This window comes from Sminthopsis crassicaudata, chromosome 6 (genome assembly GCF_048593235.1).
Source record: "Sminthopsis crassicaudata isolate SCR6 chromosome 6, ASM4859323v1, whole genome shotgun sequence".
Lineage (NCBI taxonomy): Eukaryota > Metazoa > Chordata > Mammalia > Dasyuromorphia > Dasyuridae > Sminthopsis > Sminthopsis crassicaudata.
The window spans coordinates 242,326,340-242,347,992 of NC_133622.1; the positions used below are offsets into that span (position 1 = coordinate 242,326,340).

Consider the following 21,653-nt stretch of genomic DNA (forward strand, 5'->3'; position numbering starts at 1 on the left):
AAAATAAAAATATGGCTTTTAAAAAAATTGACTTTATTAATCAGAGAAATGCAAATTAAGACAACCCTGAGATACCACTACACACCTGTCAGATTGGCTAGAATGACAGGGAAAGATAATGTGCAATGTTGGAGGGCATGTGGGAAAACAGGGACACTGATACATTGTTGGTGGAATTGTGAATACATCCAGCCATTCTGGAGAGCAATTTGGAACTCTGCTCAAAAAGTTATCCAACTGTGCATACCCTTTAACCCAGCAGTGTTACTACTGGGCTTATATCTAAAAGAGATCTTAAATAAGGGAAAGGGACCTGTATGTGCAAGAATGTTTGTGGCAGCCCTCTTTGTAGTGGCCAGAAACTGGAAACTAAGTGGATGCCCATCAATTGGAGAATGGCTGAATAAATTGTGGTATATGAATATTATGGAATATTATTGTTCTGTAAGAAATGACCAACAGGATGATTTCAGAAAGGCCTGGAGAGACTTCATGAGCTGATGCTGAGTGAAATGAGCAGGATCAGGAGATCATTGTATACGTCAACAACAACAATACTATATGATGATCAATTCTGATGGATGAGGCCATCTTCACCAATGAGATGAACCAAATCAGTTCCAATTGAGCAATAATGAACTGAACCAGCTACACGCAGCGAAAGAACTCTGGGAGATAACTATGAAACACTACATGGATTTCCCAGTCCCTCTTTTTTTGTCCACCTGCATTTTTGATTTCCTTCACAGGCTAGTTGTACACTATTTCAAAGTCCGATTCTTGTTGTACAGCAAAACAATTGTTTGGACGTGTATACATATATTGTATTTAATTTATACTTTAACATATTTAACATGTATTGGTCAACCTGCCATGGGGGGGAGGGAAGGAGGGGAAAAATTGGAACAAAGGGTTTGGCAATTGTCAATGTTGTAAAATTACCCATGCATATATCTGGTAAATAAAAAGTATTAAAAAACAAACAAACAAACATTGAAATCATTAAGAAAAATAATAAATGACATTTATTAAATGTCTTTTATCAGCCATCTTCCCTTCTAATCACTTTATAAATATTATCTCATTTGCTCCTCACATTAATCCTAATTGGAAGCCATTAGTTTAAGTAGCTAAATCAGAGGGAAATTAGATTGCTTGCCAGGGTCACACTGCTCCTACATGTCAGAAAAAAATTTCAGACCCAGAAACAAATCCATTGTGCTACTTAGGTACTTGATGAGGAGTTCATTTGTTCCTCACAAAAATCCTAGAATATAGATGCTATCATTATCCTGTTTTATAGGAAAAAAAAAGAAAAAAAGAAAGATGTGATTTGTCAAAAGTTAAACAGCTACTCTAAGATAATTGATTAGAAATCACTTCTTAACTTAGTCCTAGTGATCTATTCACTACCCTGCCTTCTAGTAGACTCTTTAGTTATCTAAAGGCAGTGTAGCCTCCTCATTTCCCCCTGGCTGTTTTGGGTGTTCAACACAAATCCATACCCATCATACTTAAAGATGCATCAAAACCACAAACTCTTCATCTTGCCCATCTTTCCATTTTGGATACTATATTTTTTCATTTACTTGGCTTTTAATGTGTGGACAATTGAAATAGTTTCTGCTTCTTGCATAAATCTGTACAATGTCTTTGACCTTGATGCAACCATGACAAATTGTAAAGGGCTGAAAATCTGAATTTCACTGAGTCCAAGCTCTTGAGGCTAATTACTAATTGGACAATACTCTATTAACATATGCTTGGAAAATGACCCTCCCCAACTATTCTATGCTGGATGAATCTATGGGTGGAGACAGAGAAGTGTGAGAGAGATCAGAGGGTGGAGTAGGACAAGTGTGATCATTCTTTGGCAGTGGAGAGAGAGAGAAATGAGGTGTAGAGATAGCTACATCTAATCCCCTGAGGGAAACCCCAAAAAAACCAATAATAAAGACTTTTGCTTATCCTGGCTCTGGCTGATTCTAAAATATCCTGGGTACTAATGTGGTCATTACAACAAATCATCCATAAATGGAATCCTTTACCACACAAAGTGTTTAATAAAGGCTTTCTGAAATTAGGTAGACCAGTAAACTTTGTTAGTTAGTGCTCTCTGGGAAATTTCTGCAACATCATACAAAATCCATTAAACATCTCTAGTGCTTCAGAGACATGACCTCAGGGGACCTGAGAAAACTATAAAGTCTGAATCTAGCAGCTGGCATTAAAAACCACACAAACAAGTCACAGAATATTCAATCTTCCAGATATGCAGGTAACATTAATCTTTTTTTTCTTAATATAGGTCATATAAAAATCATGTGAAACTCAAGCAAACTAAGTTCAAAAAATTTAGCCCTATGCTGCCCACTACATGGATAAATGTAACCTTGTGATGAATTCACTCAACATGAAATCATTCTAGTAAGTTATCAGATGACAGGTCCTAGCTTTGACTAATACATCTATTCAAATAATCAAATCAAATAACTTTTGTCAAGACTGATGAGGAGTAATTTTAGGGCTCAAAGCCAAGATGGATCAGCTCTTCTCCTTGTGGATTTGATTTACCTCTCCCTTTCCCAAAGTAACCCAAGGGCAAGTTTGGTAGGGAATGAATTCACTACTCAATGCTATATCAAAACAAAGTCTTTATTGATAGTAAAGGGTTAGACAGACATTTGTGCCAGTTGGCAAGCACAAGGCAGGTATAGACCAAGGGTGAGGATTCCATTTTTAGAACTTCCTTTTATACATAACTAGGGTCATAAAAACAGAATTTGCACAGAGATGTTATCCAAGGGGTTCTGGAGATATTTGTAAATAAGACAGGAATTTCTCTTAATCATTTGTATCTCAAATTATCTCCTTTTACCCCTCCTCAGACAAGAATTATTTTTATCTTGACCTATCTCTTTTTTGATCTTATCAAAGACATTGATTCCCCCCCCCCCCAGGCTGGGGTTAAGTGACTTGCCCAGGGTCACACAGCTAGGAAGTGTTAAGTGTCTGAGACCAGATTTGAACTCGGATCCTCCTGAATTCAGGGCTGGTGATCTATCTACTGCGCCACCTAGCTGCCCCCAAAGACATTGATTGTTAATAATATATGTGATACCAATGATTTTTGAGATCAATGCTATGCAACTGAACACATTCTTGAAGAACAGTTTTTTAAAAGCCACTTAAAATATCTGGGAATGAAAGGCAATAAAAACACCAAAATTATAAGCCTACATCCTATTCATGATTCAGGAAGCAAAATAATCTCTCTCTGAAAAACCAAAGTGAAATGAATTTACTGAAAATGAATATAATATATCCATTGTGTTTTGCAAAACATCATGGAGCTAAAGTCAGCAAATCAAAGAAACCACACTTGAAACTGGATTTTTAACCAACATGGTTTAGGAAATACCTAAGAAGAAAATTCTTATGGAAATAGGTATAGAAGTATTGCTCATGTTTAATCTATATTGGATTGTTTGCTGTCTTGGTGAAAAAGGATATGATAGAAAAAAAAATTGGAACACAAGATTTTGTAAATGGGAATGTGTTTGGAAAAATTAAATATTATTTAGATAAAAATGAAGGAAATTCCTTCTTTCAGCATTGGTCATTATTTTGTCTAAAACCTCTATAATCATAGACAGTTACCTCTACTACCACATGGTTACACGATTAACATGGGTTTGTACAGAAATCTCCTGGATATGGTTATCCCTATTTAATCTCATGGCCAAGTTGATAACTATTGTTAATCAGCTGTTTTGTGTGTCTCTCTCTTCATGATTGTGGTTCACCACAGGTTCTCATCTATTCTACCCTCTTTTAGTATCCCAACATGATTTCTCTACACAAGGATTAAAATTATTTTTAATAAAAATATTTTAATGCTTTAATATGAAAACATTTTTAAAGTTTTAATATTTCTTCTTTAATAATACCTTCTTTTTCTTGAGGTTAAAGAGATTCATGATTAAACAGTTTCTGTAAAATAAAGGTACAAAGACTTCTCTTTTTATCGCAGCTTAATATGATATATGATTGCTATGATATGATAAATGATATAATAAATGTCTGTAATTGGGTGGGAAAACCCTGATTCATTTTATCTATGGCATTTTTAGCTACTAATTGCATAACTCATTCTGCAAACAGTATTCAGAAAAGGTTTCTTTCTTTTATTCTCAGATTATTATTCTTAGAAGAAATGATCAAGTTGAATGAAACAACTGAGAGCCAGGTGACTGAATTCATTCTCACGGGCATCACAAATCGTCCTGATCTACAGGGCCCCCTCTTTGGAGTATTTTTCCTCAACTACATAGTCATAGTTCTTGGGAACCTGGGCCTCATCATCCTAACCAGTGTTGATTCCCATTTGCAAACACCAATGTACTTTTTTCTCAGGCATTTAGCATATGTTGATCTTGGCTATTCTACAGCTATTGGTCCAAAAATGCTGGTCAGTTTCATAGAGGAGAAAAATACTATTTCTTACAAGGGATGTGTAGTACAGATATTTTTCATTGCGATACTTATAACTTGTGAATTTTTTATCCTGTCAGCCATGGCCTATGATCGTTATGTTGCTATCTGTAAGCCCCTCCTCTACATGGTCATCATGTCAGAAAGGTTGTGTTGGATCTTGCTAGCTGTCTCATACCTCCATAGCATTATTGTTTCCCTACTAATTACAATAAATATTTTTAACTTGTCTTTCTGTGAATCTAATATAATACAACATTTCTACTGTGACAGTCTCCCTCTATTGTCCATTATATGTTCAGACACCAGTGAGACTGAACTCATTATTATGATTCTTTCTGCATTTAACTTGGTTTCTTCTCTCTTGATCATCCTTGCCTCCTATATGATCATTCTTGTAGCTATCCTCAGGATGAACTCTGCTGATGGCAGACAGAAAGCCTTCTCCACCTGTGGCTCTCATCTAACAGTAGTAACTGTGTTTTATGGGACTCTTCTTTTCATGTACTTGCAACCCCAATCAAGTCACTCTTTGGAAACAGACAAAATAGCTTCTGTGTTTTACACTTTGGTAATGCCCATGCTCAACCCTTTGATCTATAGCTTAAGGAACAAAGAGGTAAAAGGTGCCTTGAAAAGAATCTTCAAAAAACTGATGCAAGTATTCCGTTAAATGTGCAAGGTAAAGTATAATTCAATTACATCATGAGAAGCAAGCAAATTTCAGGCAGATTTCTTAGACAACTTCTCCGCAGTTCTCTTTTTGAAGAAAAATAAATGTCTACCAATATGCATTATGAGATGGAGTTTTCTTTGTTAGATGTCATTTTTTGTTTCATTTTATGTGTTTGTGAATTTTATGTATCTGAAATTGTCAGCATCCAGTTTATCTTAGTTTAATGAATCTTTTGATTGAAAGGGATTAAGAGACTGAGTACCAATTGTCTTTATAAAAACAATGTATGTCATTATCCACCTAAAAGTAAACATGCCAACTCTTGTAAGAATTTTCGTGTGTGAGAGACGCATTTACAGGGTACTGCTGTTAAATTCTGTGCTAGCATTAGGTATACACAGATAAACCACAAAAATGGGTCTTGGCATCAATGAACTTAAACATTTTTTAATGAAAACAACATATCGATGAAAACCACATTATCTGCCACAAAAGTGAATGTACTTTTAACTATGTCTAATTATTAAGAAGCTTATCCTTATTATGATTATTGCCTGAATTTCCTCTCCAAAGTTTTTCCTGATCTTCTCTGTGAACAAAAAAGTTCTTTCTTCTTTGTGATGTTAATTCAAATTTCCATACCATATAAGTACATATCACTTGAATTCTAAGATTGCCTCTTGCTGTTTAACTTGTAGTTTAATGATGTCTATTCTGAACTGTTACCCCAAATTGAACACAATCCTCCCAACATGGACGAGCCAGAGCAGCATACAATAGGACTGTCCTATTTAATGCTTGAATGTCATGTGTGCCTTTGATTATAATCAATTTAACTTCCTTGTTCATATATTATAACCTAGATTTATTTTGCATTTGGGGAATGATCTAATAGCTCCCTATCTCTTTAAGAGAATGCCTGATATTCCATTTATTTTCTATTGTTTATTTGGAAGTCGTTGTTGTTGCTGTTTTTTTTTAATCCAAACCAAATATTACATATCTCCCAATATGTTAAAGCATATCAGGTTTAGGAACAATTAGAGAATAAATTCTTGGTTCATATGTGGAAAAAGTCTAGAGGTAGGACTTTACTGCAGGTATTACTAAACAACTGTGTAAGAAAGTATCTCATTATTTCAATTTTTCCTTTCTTCTTCTATTCTCTATGCCATGAAGAAGACCTATTGTTCTGTACTAGCATCACACTCTCTGTTTTTTGTCAACTAAAAAGGACTTGGGGAAGATTTTTGATTAAATAGTCTAAGGAGCAAATTAGATAAGCTGGTCTGAATAGATGAAGTCATGAGGTGAGAAGACAATATGATATTGCCTAGAGTTTTGGTCTAAAATGTGTTAAAAATAATAAAATGTTGACAATTGCCTTTTTCTGAGCAATATGTTTTGGTTTAGGCATATTGCTGCATTCAAATCTTGCAATACAAAATTTCCCTTTATCTAATAGGCAAATAGCTTTATTTCATTAAAAAAAAACATTTAATGTTCACATTTGAAAACATTTTAACAATGATTTGATTCAAAGCAGTTCCAATTGTTCAGTGATGAAGAAAGCCACATACACACAGAGAGAGACTTGTGGGAACTGAATGTGGATCACAACATAGCATTTCCACTCTTTTGGTTATTGTGTGCTTGTATTTTTGTTTTCCTTCTCAGTTTTTTTTTTTCCTTTCTTTCTAGATCCTATTTTTCTTGTGCAGCAAGATAACTGTATAAATATGTATACATATATTAGATTTAACATATATTTTAACATATTTAACATGAATTGGACAAACTGACAGTTAGGGGAGAGAGTGGGAGGAAGAGGGAAAAATTTGAGACGGAAAGTTTTGCAAGGGTCAATACTGAAAAATTATCCATGTGTATGTTTTGTAAATAAAAAGCTTTAATAAAAAAATAAAAAAGGAAAACAAAAAATGAAAAATAAAAACAACAACAACAACAAGAAAACATGGATTTTTCATAATACCTTCAATGATTTTGAATCTTTATTTGAATTTTTAATTTAAAAAAAAAAAAAAGGCTAACAGTTGTACTCCCCAGTACTAATTCATCTCCATCTGTCCTCAGACTATATGAGTCAAAATAGTTACAGAGAACAACTTCTCCCAATGGTATTCTTACAGTTTTAGGGGGTTTAAAGGAAAGTTTTGTTTTGTTTGTTTTCCTATATATTAAATCTCTAATACTTCCTTTTAAAAATAATTTCAGAAGAATAAGAATACTATCAAAACATTTTAATATCCATATTTTAAAATTCAACTAGGGAGAAGAAAATTGGAAAAATAGCTGACATTTGTAGATTAGATTCGTAAATAAGCATAACAGCAATCCTCTGAGGTAGATATAAGATATTTTAAACTCCATTTTATGAATGAAGGAATTGAGGTTAAAAAAGATTACATGAAAAGCTAAATCCATTTACTCTCTATGTATTAAAAGTTAAGATTGGAAGTTATTCTTCCAGATTACAATTACAATACTCCTACAGTGGGCTGCCTTTCAATTTTGGGAAATACAATTACTCAAAGTAATCATCATCATTATCCTAATTTTCAATGTCATTTATCCTCATTAATAATATATTTCCTCCTGCTCTTCTTTCTTATCAATATCAGTAATCAATTACCCATTTTTTAAAATTTTCACTCCTTTGTTCATTTGCTAGATTGGGCACTATGGCACATACACAGAAATATCAGGTTCAGTGAAAGCCTAGAAATTCATCTCCTGGAAAGAGCACTGTAGTATATAAACAAAATTTCAAACTCTGTATGATACTACTTTTAAGACATTTTTGGAAGTCATAGTAAAAAATGTTTGGGAAGTGAATATACTGCCCAGTAGGGCAGTGTTGAATCTAGAATCAGACAAAGAGACAACAAAGATGTTAATTTATTGGAAGTCGACATTAAGGCATCAAAAGATCAATAAGCATAAATTAAGTGCCAAATTTTGTCAAATAATGAATTCTTATCCTTTTAAAAGCTGAATAATTATAGTTTTTGAATACAAAATTATTATATTTACTTGCTGCTCTAAATTGTGTCTATTCTAGTCCATTGATCTGCCACCTTATTTTTTTTAGCTAGTATCAGATAGTTTTGATAATTACTGCCTTATAATAAAGTTTAAGATCTGGTGCTGCTATACCTTCTTTTATTATATTCTCTTTTCCCATTACTTCCTATAACATTTTTTTTATTTATTTTTTTCTTTCCAAGTGAACTTTATTAAGTTTTTTTTTTTTTCTACTTCAGTAATTTTTTGACAGTTCAATGGGGCTTTATTTCTTGAACTGATTGCAACAAGAAATAGTCTAAAAATGTAACTGGAATTTAGGTTATGGTACCACCAGGGCTCTTTTGGTTTAATGAAAATTATTGAAAAGTGATTATCCACAGTGATGAGAAGTGTTAGCCCATTCTTGACACTGATTAGTCCCCTAAATAATAGCCTCAGGGATCACGTTTAAAGTAGAGCTAAATGTCTCTGTGCTAAATTAGAATATGAGATTAAATATGCATATGCATGTGTAAAATTACACACACACACACACACACACACACACACACACACATAGGATGACTCACATTATCTTCTCAACTAAAACTCAGCCAAGATCTGCCAGTGCAGGATTGGACTTAATGTGTTTTCTGATTTCTGACTCAGCTATTCCATTGAAGTCACCTCGGATATGAGGCCTCTAAAAGATTTTATCATATGATACTATTACAAAAACTACCATGTCCAGGGTGTACATATTGTGAGCCAACTGTCATCTCATTTTCAAGGCCTTTTTTATTCCTTTGATATATATGCATACCATATACTATATTCAACCAATGCTATAACCCGGGAAGTTACATTAATGACTCGAGAATTTTGTACAATATATTCTTTCTGCCTATTTAAGAATAGTAGTTGTGGTCAAAACTAAGCTATTCTACTTCCACATTAAAATGAATATGTCCTATCAATAATCAGGGGAATGTAGTATGCATATGGACTGAAGATAGTATTCTGAATTGTTTGTTCATATGATACTTGAATAATGAAGTTTCCTTCAAACATGAAGTCAGTTTCTTTAACAAGCACACCTAAGAACTCATTGACTGCTTTGAAAGATAACACTGACTGGCCCTTTTTTTGAAGGCTACCTTACATCTCATAAAGAATACTTCATCTCTACTAAATCTCTCAGATGGCCAATGAATCTGGGAGCTCTAAAGTATGAAGTAAAAATAGGAAGAAAACATGAACAAATGAAAGTTTGACAATCATTGTTCATATAGGAAGTCATGTTCTGTACTGATGAAGGACCCAAGTTATTTAAAATGTTGAAATGAAGATTTATTACAACTATCGATCTATTACCATAAAAAAGAATTAAACAATGACCAACAAAATCACACATGAGAAACACCTTGGGAACATAAGAAAATAACTTAATTACAGAAATACTGCAAGAGGCAATGAACAAAATACCTATAAACATCATGTACAGGATTATTTTGTCTTATATATTTAGATTTGGTTTGATAACTACTATTTGTCTCTCGTATAGAAGAAGTACTGTTACTATTTTCAAATTTCTCAAAATGGAAGTCTCTATTTTATTTTTAAAAATAATTCCCATTTGGACAAATGGACACATTGTACACATAGATAACTTTGGTGTGATAAGTCAGGTATTTGGAATTCCCTTGTTGGCATCTGAACAGCTCAGATAAGAACAATTCTTCTCCTCCATGGTGGTGTGCATGTTAAGTGCTGTGGCCTCCTCTCTTTCCAGGACATTTTAGAATCTCTCTATAACAATAGCTGCTAAAGGCAAATTCTTCGGTGTTTTTTTTTCCTTTTTTCTTTTTTTTTCTCTCCAGCATGCCTTCCTTTCTATGTTGTAGTCCTTATTAACCCAATAGGCCGAATATGACACAGGATTTGTTCACAGAAAACAATCTGAAAAGATCCAGAAGGATTCAGTACATTGAAACAAAGATGAAGCCATAGACCATCCCTCAAATGCAATGCTATTAATTTGCTTAAGATTCAGCTCCAAGGGGTAGCTAAGTGCTGTGCTAGACAGAGTACTGTTCCTGGAGTTGGGAGGACCCAAGTTCAAATCCACCTTCAAAAATTTCCTATCTGGGTAACCGTGGACAAGTCCCTTAACCTAGATTGTCTAAAAACAATAAAAGAAAAAATAAAGAAGAAAAAGAAGAAGACTAAAAGGTCCAGGATGGGGAGCATTTTTGATTTAGTAAATATAAAGAGTTAGTTTCTTACAGTGGATCACATAGTTACTCCAATTAGGTGAATTTCAAAAATTATGATTGGATGCTAAGTGTCCTATCTACAATACCACTTATCTCTTCATCCTTCTTCCTGAGTGCAAATCTTGCCTAAGATACTTTTTTAGCTGTGTGGCTTTGGGGAAGCTACTTAAACTTATTTTGTTCAGTTTATCATCCATGTAATGAGCAGAAGAGGGAAGTGGCAAACCATGGCAGTTTCTCCTCCAAGAACACCCCAAATGGAATAACAAAGAGTAGATGAAGACAGAAAAACTGAACAAAATATTTTCAAGGCAATCTATTCTGTTCATCACCCTGATTATTTCTGGGAACAACTGAGGATAATGTATCATCTTACCCAAACAAGTTTCCAAAAGGGCAGATTTTTCATTTTGCACATTTAATTTCATCCTATCTTCTAGCCACTGAATTATCTTAATTTTCCAGGCCTTTGATTTGTGAATGGAAAAAAAATAAATTGTTTGATTGGCTACAGATTTCTCCCAGAGACCTCTGCAATGTCCTCAAGCATAATCCAGCCAGTATAATGTCAACCTTATTAAGGAACCTCACAATAGTTGAAATATAATAAATATTTTGTGGAATTTTTACATAAACTTAGGCATATTATTGCTCATTGTAGACACCCAAACCTCAGCAGTTCAATTGGGATTTTAATTATGAAATTCATAAACTCCTCCAGTACTTCTGGGACATGGCCTCATTGGGACACAGAAATGCACAAATTCTCCCTCAAGCAACTGGCAGTAGCAAAAACATTAGCAAGCCACAGAAGATTTTACCTTCCAGGTGAGCAGGTAACATTATTCTTTATGATTTAAGGACAGTAAGTGTCAAAACATCTGATGCATGCAAATAATTAAGCTCCAAAATTCTATCAGTATGTCTGCCATGAGGGTGAATGGGGAAATTTAACAACATGTTGCAAATTCACTCAGATTTCTTCAAATGATTCTAGGAAAACCAACAGATGACAACACATAGTTGTAAACAATGACAAAATTATTTTTCCTCCAACCAGAGATATTAAATAGCTTTTGCCAAACAACATGAATCACTAACAATATATGAGATGCCAAAGATCTGTGAAAAGAAGGCTGTACAACTAGACAGCATGTAAAGCACAAAAAATTTTTTTTGTTTTTTTTTTAATTCAATGATCTGAATTCTCTGAAGGAGGATATTAAAATGCCCAAATGAAAAACTATGCAGTGTAGCAAGCAAAATCTTCTATCTTGATTAAGACAAAAGAGAGATGCTACAATAATTTGGATATACATGTTGCCTTCCTAAGTACTGAACCTTTAACCTCAATGCTTTAAATCACATTTATGAAGGAAATTTCATTTCTCAGCACTGGTCATCATTTTTTTCCTGTAACATATATTTTTAAAGAATAATCTATACTAATACAAGGTTACAAAACTAGCACAGTTTCACATGTAAATGTAATGGATATGGTTCTTAAATAATGGTGTTTTTGTCTTCAATACTTCTCAATCCTTGCTGTACCACAGTACTTTCCTTAGGGAGTCTGATATATTGTACTCTTTTGCAAATGTCATTATTTTCCTTCTATAGGCTAATTAGGTAAAGGTTTTAAAAGTGATTATTAATGTTGTTATCTCATATCTTCTTGAAGAACTTTACAATAAACTCATAATTTCATAGGATAATCTACAATCTCTTCCCTCTTAGGGAGAAAATGTTGATGGATTTTGATATAAGATTATAAATGAGTTATAATTTAATTAGAAAATTCTTGTTTATCTTATCTAAGGTATTTCTGTTCACCGACTGCCTAATTGATAGTGCAAGGTGTGTTCAAAGAAGGCTTCTTCCTTTTCTTTTCAGATTGTTTTCCTTAGACAGAAGAAATGATCCAGTTGAATGACACCACTGGGAACCAGGTGACTGAATTCATTCTCATGGGCATCACAAATCGTCCTGATCTACAGGGCCCTCTTTTTGTTATATTTTTCCTCAACTATATGACCACAGTTGTGGGGAACCTGGGACTGATCATCCTAACCAGTATTGATTCCTACCTACAAACCCCAATGCACTTTTTTCTTAGGCATCTAGCATTTGTTGATATTGGTTATTCCACAGCTGTTGGTCCAAAAACATTGATGAGTTTCATTGTTGAGAAAAACACTATTTCTTTCCAGGGTTGTGCAGCACAGGTATTTTTCTTTGGAACATTTGTTGCCAGTGAACTCTTCATCCTATCGGCCATGGCCTATGACCGCTATGTGGCTATCTGTAAGCCCCTCCTCTACATGGTTATCATGTCAAACAGGGTGTGTTGGATCTTGGTTGCAATATCATACATCTATAGCATTTTCGTATGTCTATTGGCCACAATTAAAATATTTCATTTGTCCTTCTGTAAATCAAATATATTAAGACATTTCTTCTGTGAATCTCTTCCTTTATTATCCATTATATGTTCAAACACACATGAGAGTGAGTTAATTATTTTGATCTTTGCTGCAATAAATCTGGTTTCCTCTCTCTTGATTACCCTTACCTCCTACATGTTCATCATTGTAGCCATTCTGAGGATAAACTCTTCAGAAGGCAGACATAAAGCCTTCTCCACTTGTGGGTCTCATCTCACAGGAGTTTCTATTTTCTATGGAACACTTCTATTCATGTATCTGCAGCCCCATTCTAGCCATTCCTTTGATACAGATAAGATGGCCTCTGTGTTTTATACCCTAGTAATTCCAATGCTCAATCCACTGATCTATAGTTTTAGGAACAAAGAAGTAAAAGATGCATTGAAACGGATTTTTAAGAAGTGATATAAACATTCTCTTTAATGTTTAAGATAGTATCTGATTCCATTTTGTTATCAGAAGCAATTAGAAATTCTCCTCAGTTTCTTTTTCTTCTCTATTTTTAAAATAAAATCTTTTCTCCTAATATGCAATTAGGTAATTATTTTGTTTATTTGTTTTCTGTCAACTTCCAATAACTTATAGTTTTGTGGATCTATCTTCTAGGGAGGTAGGGAACTAAAAGAAGACTTAGCAAATACTACCCCTATATAATTCTATATTTCACTTACCCCCAAAGTAAGCATCACACTTTTGGCTAAAGTTTTCTTATTGACATAATCAATACATTGAAAGGCATTTAGTAAATTCGGGTGCCAGGTGATGGGTTTTGTGTAGATAGATGCAAAGTACTTTTTGTCATCAAAGCATGTACATTTTACTAATTTTAAATTTTACCTGCCACTGCAGCTATTGAACTTTCAACTGTCTCTAATTGTTAAGAAGTTTATTCTAACTATTATTATAATTTCTTTTCACCAACTGGTATCCATTGTTTCTGATCTTCTCCTTCATAAGCAAGCAGAACAAGTGTATTCCTAAATCTGTGTGGCAATTATTCCAATACAAACTCATATCCCTTCTGCTACCTTCAGACCTAGTTCTTCCATTCTTGTCCAGGAATGGAAAGAAAAAATGTGTTATGGAGAATATCCCAAAATTTTCAGGGAACTTTTAATTATGTAAAGCTTAAAACAAACTAGGACTTTTGTGACACTCCACTCTGAGAAGATCTAGAATCAATTCCAGGTCTGTTACCTGTATTCTGTGACATTCTGATCAGTAAATTCATTCTCTCTGGTTATCTCATACATAAATTTCAGTCTATTTCATTTTAAAAATCTATGATGCTTAGAGCCTATTCTTTATGGTAACAAAATAATGTCTTCTAACCAGTCCTCAGAAGGCACATGTTTTTGTATCTTCATAATTCAGATTACTTCCCTCTATTCTCCTTGTAACTTGTCAATGTTTATGCTGAGCATTATGATGAAAATTAAATGAAATGTTCCTCTATGATCTACCAGACTTTTACATCCTATACTTGGATTCCACGACTCTCTTAATGGAGTTTACATTAGCTGTCTTAGTTTGAATATATTAAATTAATGTAAAAGTTTTTGTTATTGTTATTCAGGTTATTTTTTTTTCTGAGTTATGACGCACTCTCCATAGGTTATTCTAAAGATAAGGAAATTGAGGCAAACAGGTTTAAGTGACTTGCTCTCTGTTAATTATCTGAGACCAGATTTGAATTCTAGAGCATGTCTTCCTAACTCCAAGTCTGGCAATCTTATTATTTAAAGTTTTGGTCCTGGAAAATGTGAGAGGTTGGATGATGTAGCAAGCAAAATATTGTGCTAGCAAGACTTTCTTGCTGTGGGTTAATGCAAGATCATTAAGATGATGTGTCATGTGAGAGAATTGGAAAAAAATACGAATGGTTCAGTAACAAAATATGAGATTCATCTGAGATCCTAGGCAGAAGATGGCCAAGACACAGAAAAATTTCTTCAGAACCTGAGGTGTTAATATCTGTCATGGGGATAAGATACATCACAGGGATGATAATGAATAATCTTGTCTCAAAATCTAACTATATCAAAAGGATTATATATATATATATATATATATATAGAGGAGAGAGAGAGAGAGAGAGAGAGAGAGAGAGAGAGAGAGAGAGAGAGAGAGAGAGAGAGAGAGAGAGAGAGAGAGAGAGAGAGTGTCTATGGCAAAACATGAAAAGACCTAAAAATTCTGGTCTTAATAGGGTCACATGAAATCATCATTCTGGAGAAAGAAAGGTACTGTGGAATCAATACTATGGAAGCAATCCTGTGATTGGGTCTGTAATGTATTACAAAATAAACTGCTAAAATCATCTCTTTCCAAATATTGTGCTTTATTTCCCAAGAAAAATGCAGTTCTCATGACTTAAAATTTATGATTTCTCTTGGTCTTAGTGAAATGGAATCATTTTATTACTATAATATTTGGAAACAAGAACTTTACATAATTATTCAGAAAATGACCCAGACATACCTTTATTTTCACTGAAAAAAAAAGCAGCTGATAATTCTTTAATATAATCTATTCCCACGTTTTCCTTAGATATATAAACAAAAATAGTTTCAGAGATTACTATCTTGTTAAAGTACTTCGGCAAGGTTTTGTTTTGTTTTGCTTGAATTCTGGAATGTTTCCTCTTTTTAATATTTCAGGCTGGTGAAAACAATGTTGAATGCTTTCAGTATACACATTTTTAAGGTCTATGAAATTCAAGGAAGAAAATGTGAATCATAACTGAAATGAATACCTTGAGTTTATAAACAATTCATTTAAGTTTTACAATAGCCATAGGATATGTTTTTAAAAATTCACATCTTATTACAGGCATACACTATTGAAGTCATTTAGGATATAATTATTGGAAGCAAGATTTGTATGAGGTCTGTTTGATTAGTAGTACAGCACTGTACACTTTATAGTTTACACTAGGCTACCTCTAAAATCAGAATCATCCTATTGTCAGTGTAATCATTCTCATTACCATCGACATCATCATCATCATCATTAATTTCTTTTTTTAATAGTTTTTATTTACCAGATATATACATGGGTAATTTTACAACACTGACAATAGCCAAACCTTTTGTTCTAATTTTTCACCTCCTCCACCCACAGATGGCAGGTGGATCAATATATGTTAAATATGTTAAAGTATAAATTAAATACAATAAATGTATACATGTCCAAACAGTTGTTAAGCTGTACAAAAAAAAAAAAATCAGACTTTGAAATAGTGTACAATTAGCCTGTGAAAGAAATCAAAAATACAGGCGGACAAAAATAGAGGGATTGGGAATTCTATGTAGTGGTTCACAGTCATCTCCCAGAGTTCCTTTGCTGGGTGTAGCTGGTTCAGTTTTTTACTACTCTATTGGAACTGATTTGTTTCATCTCATTGTTGAAGATGGCCACATCCATCAGACTTGATCATCTGTCATCATTAATTTCACAATTATTGAATGATTAATAACATAGATTTTTGTGTATTTTACTACAGTAGATACAAAGAAATATAAGGCTAAGAGAACTATCATATTTAATGTGTTATGGTAGTCCTAATGAAAAGGGATAAGACAGGAATATCCTACTGGAAAATTGGCACATAAAAATCAAGGAAGGCAAGTAGAAACAGGATTTTCATGAATTTGGAAGACTGCATTAAGACAACTAGAGAATCATTTCAGAATTATGACATAAAAGGTATTCTGCCGAATGAGAAAACTAGCAACAAGAATAGATATTGATACTCAGAAATCCATTTGAATAAATAATGAAAAATAAAGTGAATGAATGAAAGAAAAACTAATCATGTTCTCTGTACCAAATATTATTCTAAGACCTGCGAATACAAATAGTAAATAGATAAAACACAAGTAGAATGTTTCAGTTATTGGACAGGCTTTATTTTACTTAGGGTAAATCTGCAAAGCATATACTAATAGGTTTCTTAATGCAATTTTCATGTATAAAATCATAGCTTTTCTAATGTTGAAAAATAGTGTTAATAACATGGGGAATGGATAAATTTATTTCTGGATCAGGCTGTCAGTGCAGAATTTGTAGAAAAATTGACTAGAATATATTTCAATATGACTGACTTCTTGACATGATGTCTATAAGTTCTAGATTAGAAATATGCCTATTTATCTGAGATTACTAACATTCATATGATGTTTGGAATTATCTGCTCATCAGTAGAAGATAGTTATCTGTTAGTGCTGGTGGTGTTAAAAATTGTTGACTTATTTTTAAAAGTGATTGCTGCTCTCACTAATATCTTCAGAGATCAGGCTTGAAGGAGTTTGGATGCCTGTATACTAGATAAGAATCTAAAGTTCAAAATATTTCAAAGGACTTTGTAACTCATATCATCTTCTTAAATTTTTAACACCAACATTTATATTTTCTATCATCAATCACCATGGATCTGTTAGTGAGCAACTGGACTTACTGTGCTTTCTTTTATTTCAACCATGCAATGAAATTGTGATCTCAGACATGAGGCCCTTACATAGACTGATACGATGGCATCAATAAAAGCATTTTACCATTTCTCGGGCATGCACATGATTTAGGGTTTTCAGTATAAGGATTTTCAGTATAGGGATTTCAGTATAAGCTCCCTGAGGGGGGCTACCAATCTTCTCTTGATCTCATTTTGGAACAATGCTCCCTATATTGTGAATTATTACTTGTAACTTTATGTTTAATTATTATTCAGTGTTACTATTTTGAATAATATTTAGTGTTATTTTATTATTTTAGTTATTGTTTTAATTTTTCTGTTAATTTTTTTCTCAATGTTTGTTGTTTGCATGCACAGGACATAGCCAAGTACTTTGCATTAAACAAGTTTTTAATAAATATTTCTTGGATTAGAATGAAATGGACAGAATGAGTTTAAGAGTAAGTTTAGCCAACCATATTCATATTACTGCATTTAGCTTTATTTTTTGTTAAATTTACTTTTTAAGAATAAGGGAGATATTTTTTGCAAGATTAATGGAAGTGATGACAAATTTAATTTCCATTACTTGAAAAGGCACAGCTTTGAAAAGAGCAAGCTGTTTTTTTGTTTGTTTGTTTGTTTGTTTTTGTGTGTTTTTTTTTGTTTTGTTTTGTTTTTTACTTATTTTGTATTATTATTCTGGGTTGGAAGTGGAATGTGACCTTCTTTACAATTCTTCAGATAGAGAAATCTCTGATAAACTTTCAAATCATTAAGTTTTGTATTTTCCACAATTGCCTTTTTGTTATCACCATATATGTTCTATCTTAAACTTGATATTTCTGTTTTATTTTTTTCTCAGAAATCTGTTTTCTGCTGCAAAGACACAGAAGCATGCATTTGGTTTCTCTTTGTTGTCATCCCTCAATTACCTTTTTTAAATCACATTACTTAAGATGGATTTCAAAGTGATCACTCAGTCACTGTTTGAAGACTTCTAGCTGGGGGAGGGATAACTCTAATATTTATAGAGATATCTCATTCCCTATTCGAATAAAATCTTTGGTAGTTTTTCTTAAGTTGAAATCTGCTTCTTTTGAATTCCTACTCATTGCACTTCTTAACATGAACTCAAAATCCTACAACATCCTAATTTGGCTTATCAATATTATTTCTTAAATGTGATAAACCAAATGGGAAATAATTGGAATAATTAGTTATATTACATGAATCTACTGAGTCCCATGCATGGTTAAGAGATAGTTTCTTTTTCCATTTACACAAATATATGATTTGATTCTTACAATACCACATGAGGTAGATATTGTTATGATCCCCACTCTACAATGTCCATGTCACAGATGCTTTTTTACGAATAGAGAAATCAAATAATTTTGTTAAGGGCATTGTTCAATAATAATATATGGATTATCTGAAGGATATTTGAAATTTGAAATCTAAGCCATATAACTCAAAATGCTCAAAACAATAAGCTTTTTTTAAAAGTTTCTTCACATCTCAGAGAAAGGCTGATATTTAAAAAAATAATTTTGAGTCTACAATTTCAAGAACCTGATCATAATCTAGATAGAAAAGTATTCAGTCTTTGAAAAAAATATAAGGAGATCAAGCTATATAGAATGAGGAGATCTATGATACCTTTTTTGGAGGTCACAGATATAAAGCAGTCAGAAAAAGGGATAGAAATCAGTGATTTCAAGGACTTGGAAAAATACTGCAATAAAAATTCCTTCAAACAACAGTAATTTGGAACTTTTCTGTCAGATTGTTTCTTGAACCCAGGTTTCATCTGAAAGGACAGTTCTCTGTCAAATTGCCATTCATACATGTTTTAAAATATTCTACCCTTTCTCTGTATCCCATTATGAATTTTCCAATCAATGATTATACAAAATATCTTTTTAAATTATCCAGATTATATTGGCCCATATCTTACTCATGAAGGATCTCTTAATTACTTTTAAGTTTATAAAATAGAACAATAATATAATTTCAGTCAAAAGATATTATTAAATGTGATATAATGTGATTTGATATAATACAAATCCCTTAGATTTTAATGGGAAAATTCCTACTCACCATTTCTATTCTATAGAAGTTCAATTGACTAGGCAAACAATACTTTATAAAGGCTTCTTTCTTTTATTCAATAATCTTCCTTAGATGGAAGAAATGATTGAGCAGATTGAAACCATAGGAAGTTAAGTGAGTGAAGTCATACTCATGGACATATAATAAATCATCCTGAGTTTCAGAATACCTTCATTTGGGTCTTTTTTCTCAGATACATTATTAAAGAACTTTGGGAATAATCATATTAATCAGTATTGATTGCTAGCTCTAAATTCACATGTATTTGCTTTTCTTAAGCATTTATTGACCTTGGTTATTCCACTGTCATATATAATTTCCTACCTTGGATGTACATCATATACATAGTTTTTTTTTTTTTTTTTTGGGGGGGGGAAGTTTTTTATCTGTGGACTTTTCATCGTGTCAGTTATGGCTTGTTTTTTTTTTGTTTGTTTGTTTGTTTTTGTTTTTTTTAAATTATTATTGGTTTCAAAACTGAAGTTGTACAAAGCAGGCTAAGAGACAGATTTTTTAAGAGATCAAGTAGCAGTTTAATCAATCACTTTCAGAGTGAAAAATACAGTTTTAAAACTGGAAGTTCTCCTGGGCATGAGACATCTTCCTATTGCAGAAAATGTATAGAACTTTTATATACAAATATAAGTAGTAAGGGATGGGAAAGGAAGATTTCAATACAATCATTTTCAGGACAAGATTTATGCTAGGAATTTATGTATGGTTCAACATAAGGAAAACTATTAACTTAATTGATCATATCTATCACAAAGTTAAAAAAATCTAATTATATCAACAAATTCAGAAAAAGCTTTTGACAAAATATAGGATTCATCCTTATTAAAAATATTTGAAAGCATATGTATGAATAATTTTTAATTAAAATGATAAGAAGTACATTTGTAAAAGCAACAGTAAGCATTATTTGTAATGGAGATGAGCTAGAAGTCTTCCCCCCAAAAAAAAATGAAACAAAGATGCCAATTATTGTAAATATTTTTCATTATTGTATTAGAAATATTAATAATAGCAATAAAAGAAGCAAAAGAAATTGAGGTAATCAGAATAGGCAATGAGGCAATAAAACTCTTTTTGCAGATAATATGATGACATATTTGGAAAATCCTAGAAATTCAACTAAAAAGATAGTTTAAAAATTAATAATGTGATAGGGTATAAAATAAATCCACATAAAACATCAAATTTTTTTATATCATTTACAAAATGTTTCAAGAAGAGACAATAAGAAAAATCCCCATTTAAAGTAACCATAGACATCATAAAATACCAGAGAATATACCTATAACACAAACTCATAAATTATTTTCATATAATAAGATGATTTTTGTACAAATAAAATCAGATTTAAATAGGAAAATATTAACTGTTCCAATCTGGACAAAGGCAATGTAATAAAAATGAAAATTCTACCTAATATATATTTTACTAATGCCAACCCAAAGAAATTATCAAAAATGATTATTGTTTTAGAAAAATAATTAGAAAATTCATTTGGAAGATTTAAAACTACTAAAGAAATTAATGGAAAAATTAATAAAGAAAGTTTAGCAACATTAGATTTAAGTGAACAAAGTTTATAAAATTATTATTGCTAGATATAGATTTTTGGCCTATTTCTTTATGATTCTAAAACCAGGTTTCTATCATCTTTGCAACACTCGTCACTTATTGTATACTTTCATACATTCATTGGTGTCAAAGATCTGGCATAGAGAGATGATACTCTTACAAAATTCGTTTAATACTTTTAGAACTTCTTTATTAGAGACATTCAAGAGAGCAAAATATGTTCTTTATTGTTAAATGTATAAAATATTTCAGGAAACTTTAAGAGATCTGATATTCAAATATCTGGTCATTTTACAAATCAGCATGAAAGAATCCAACAAAGAAGGAATAATGCAAATAATGATTATTCTCTTTCTTTTCTAAATAAATATTCAATTAATATACATATTTTATATTTTAATTTCATATTTAACATACTTTGGGGAAATAACTTCATTTATAACAGATCTGACTTTTAAATCCAAAGATGTCACCTCATATCATATCCCTGACATTGATAAATCATTTGACATCTGTCCAGTCCTTAGAACTATTTTATGGGTTATGGAAAATTTTCTAAATTTCCATAATATTAATTTTCT

At 32.2% G+C, this 21,653-nt stretch overlaps 2 protein-coding genes across 2 annotated transcripts; both read left to right on the top strand.

The window, feature by feature from the left end:
- Positions 1 to 4,216: 4,216 nt before the first annotated feature.
- On the top strand, positions 4,217 to 5,167 carry LOC141547517 (olfactory receptor 8K3-like). The gene has a single exon (XM_074275912.1). The coding sequence runs from the start codon at positions 4,217 to 4,219 to the stop codon at positions 5,165 to 5,167; it is 951 nt and encodes a 316-aa protein (XP_074132013.1).
- A 7,222-nt stretch (positions 5,168 to 12,389) lies between these two features.
- On the top strand, positions 12,390 to 13,322 carry LOC141546475 (olfactory receptor 8K3-like). Its single transcript, XM_074274316.1, has one exon. It carries the CDS (start codon positions 12,390 to 12,392, stop codon positions 13,320 to 13,322), a length of 933 nt encoding a protein of 310 aa, XP_074130417.1.
- Positions 13,323 to 21,653: the final 8,331 nt, after the last annotated feature.

Excerpts from the sequence above, each read along its gene's own strand:
- LOC141547517 (XM_074275912.1), top strand. The coding sequence starts at position 4,217 with ATGATCAAGTTGAATGAAACAACTGAGAGCCAGGTGACTGAATTCATT.
- LOC141546475 (XM_074274316.1), top strand. The coding sequence starts at position 12,390 with ATGATCCAGTTGAATGACACCACTGGGAACCAGGTGACTGAATTCATT.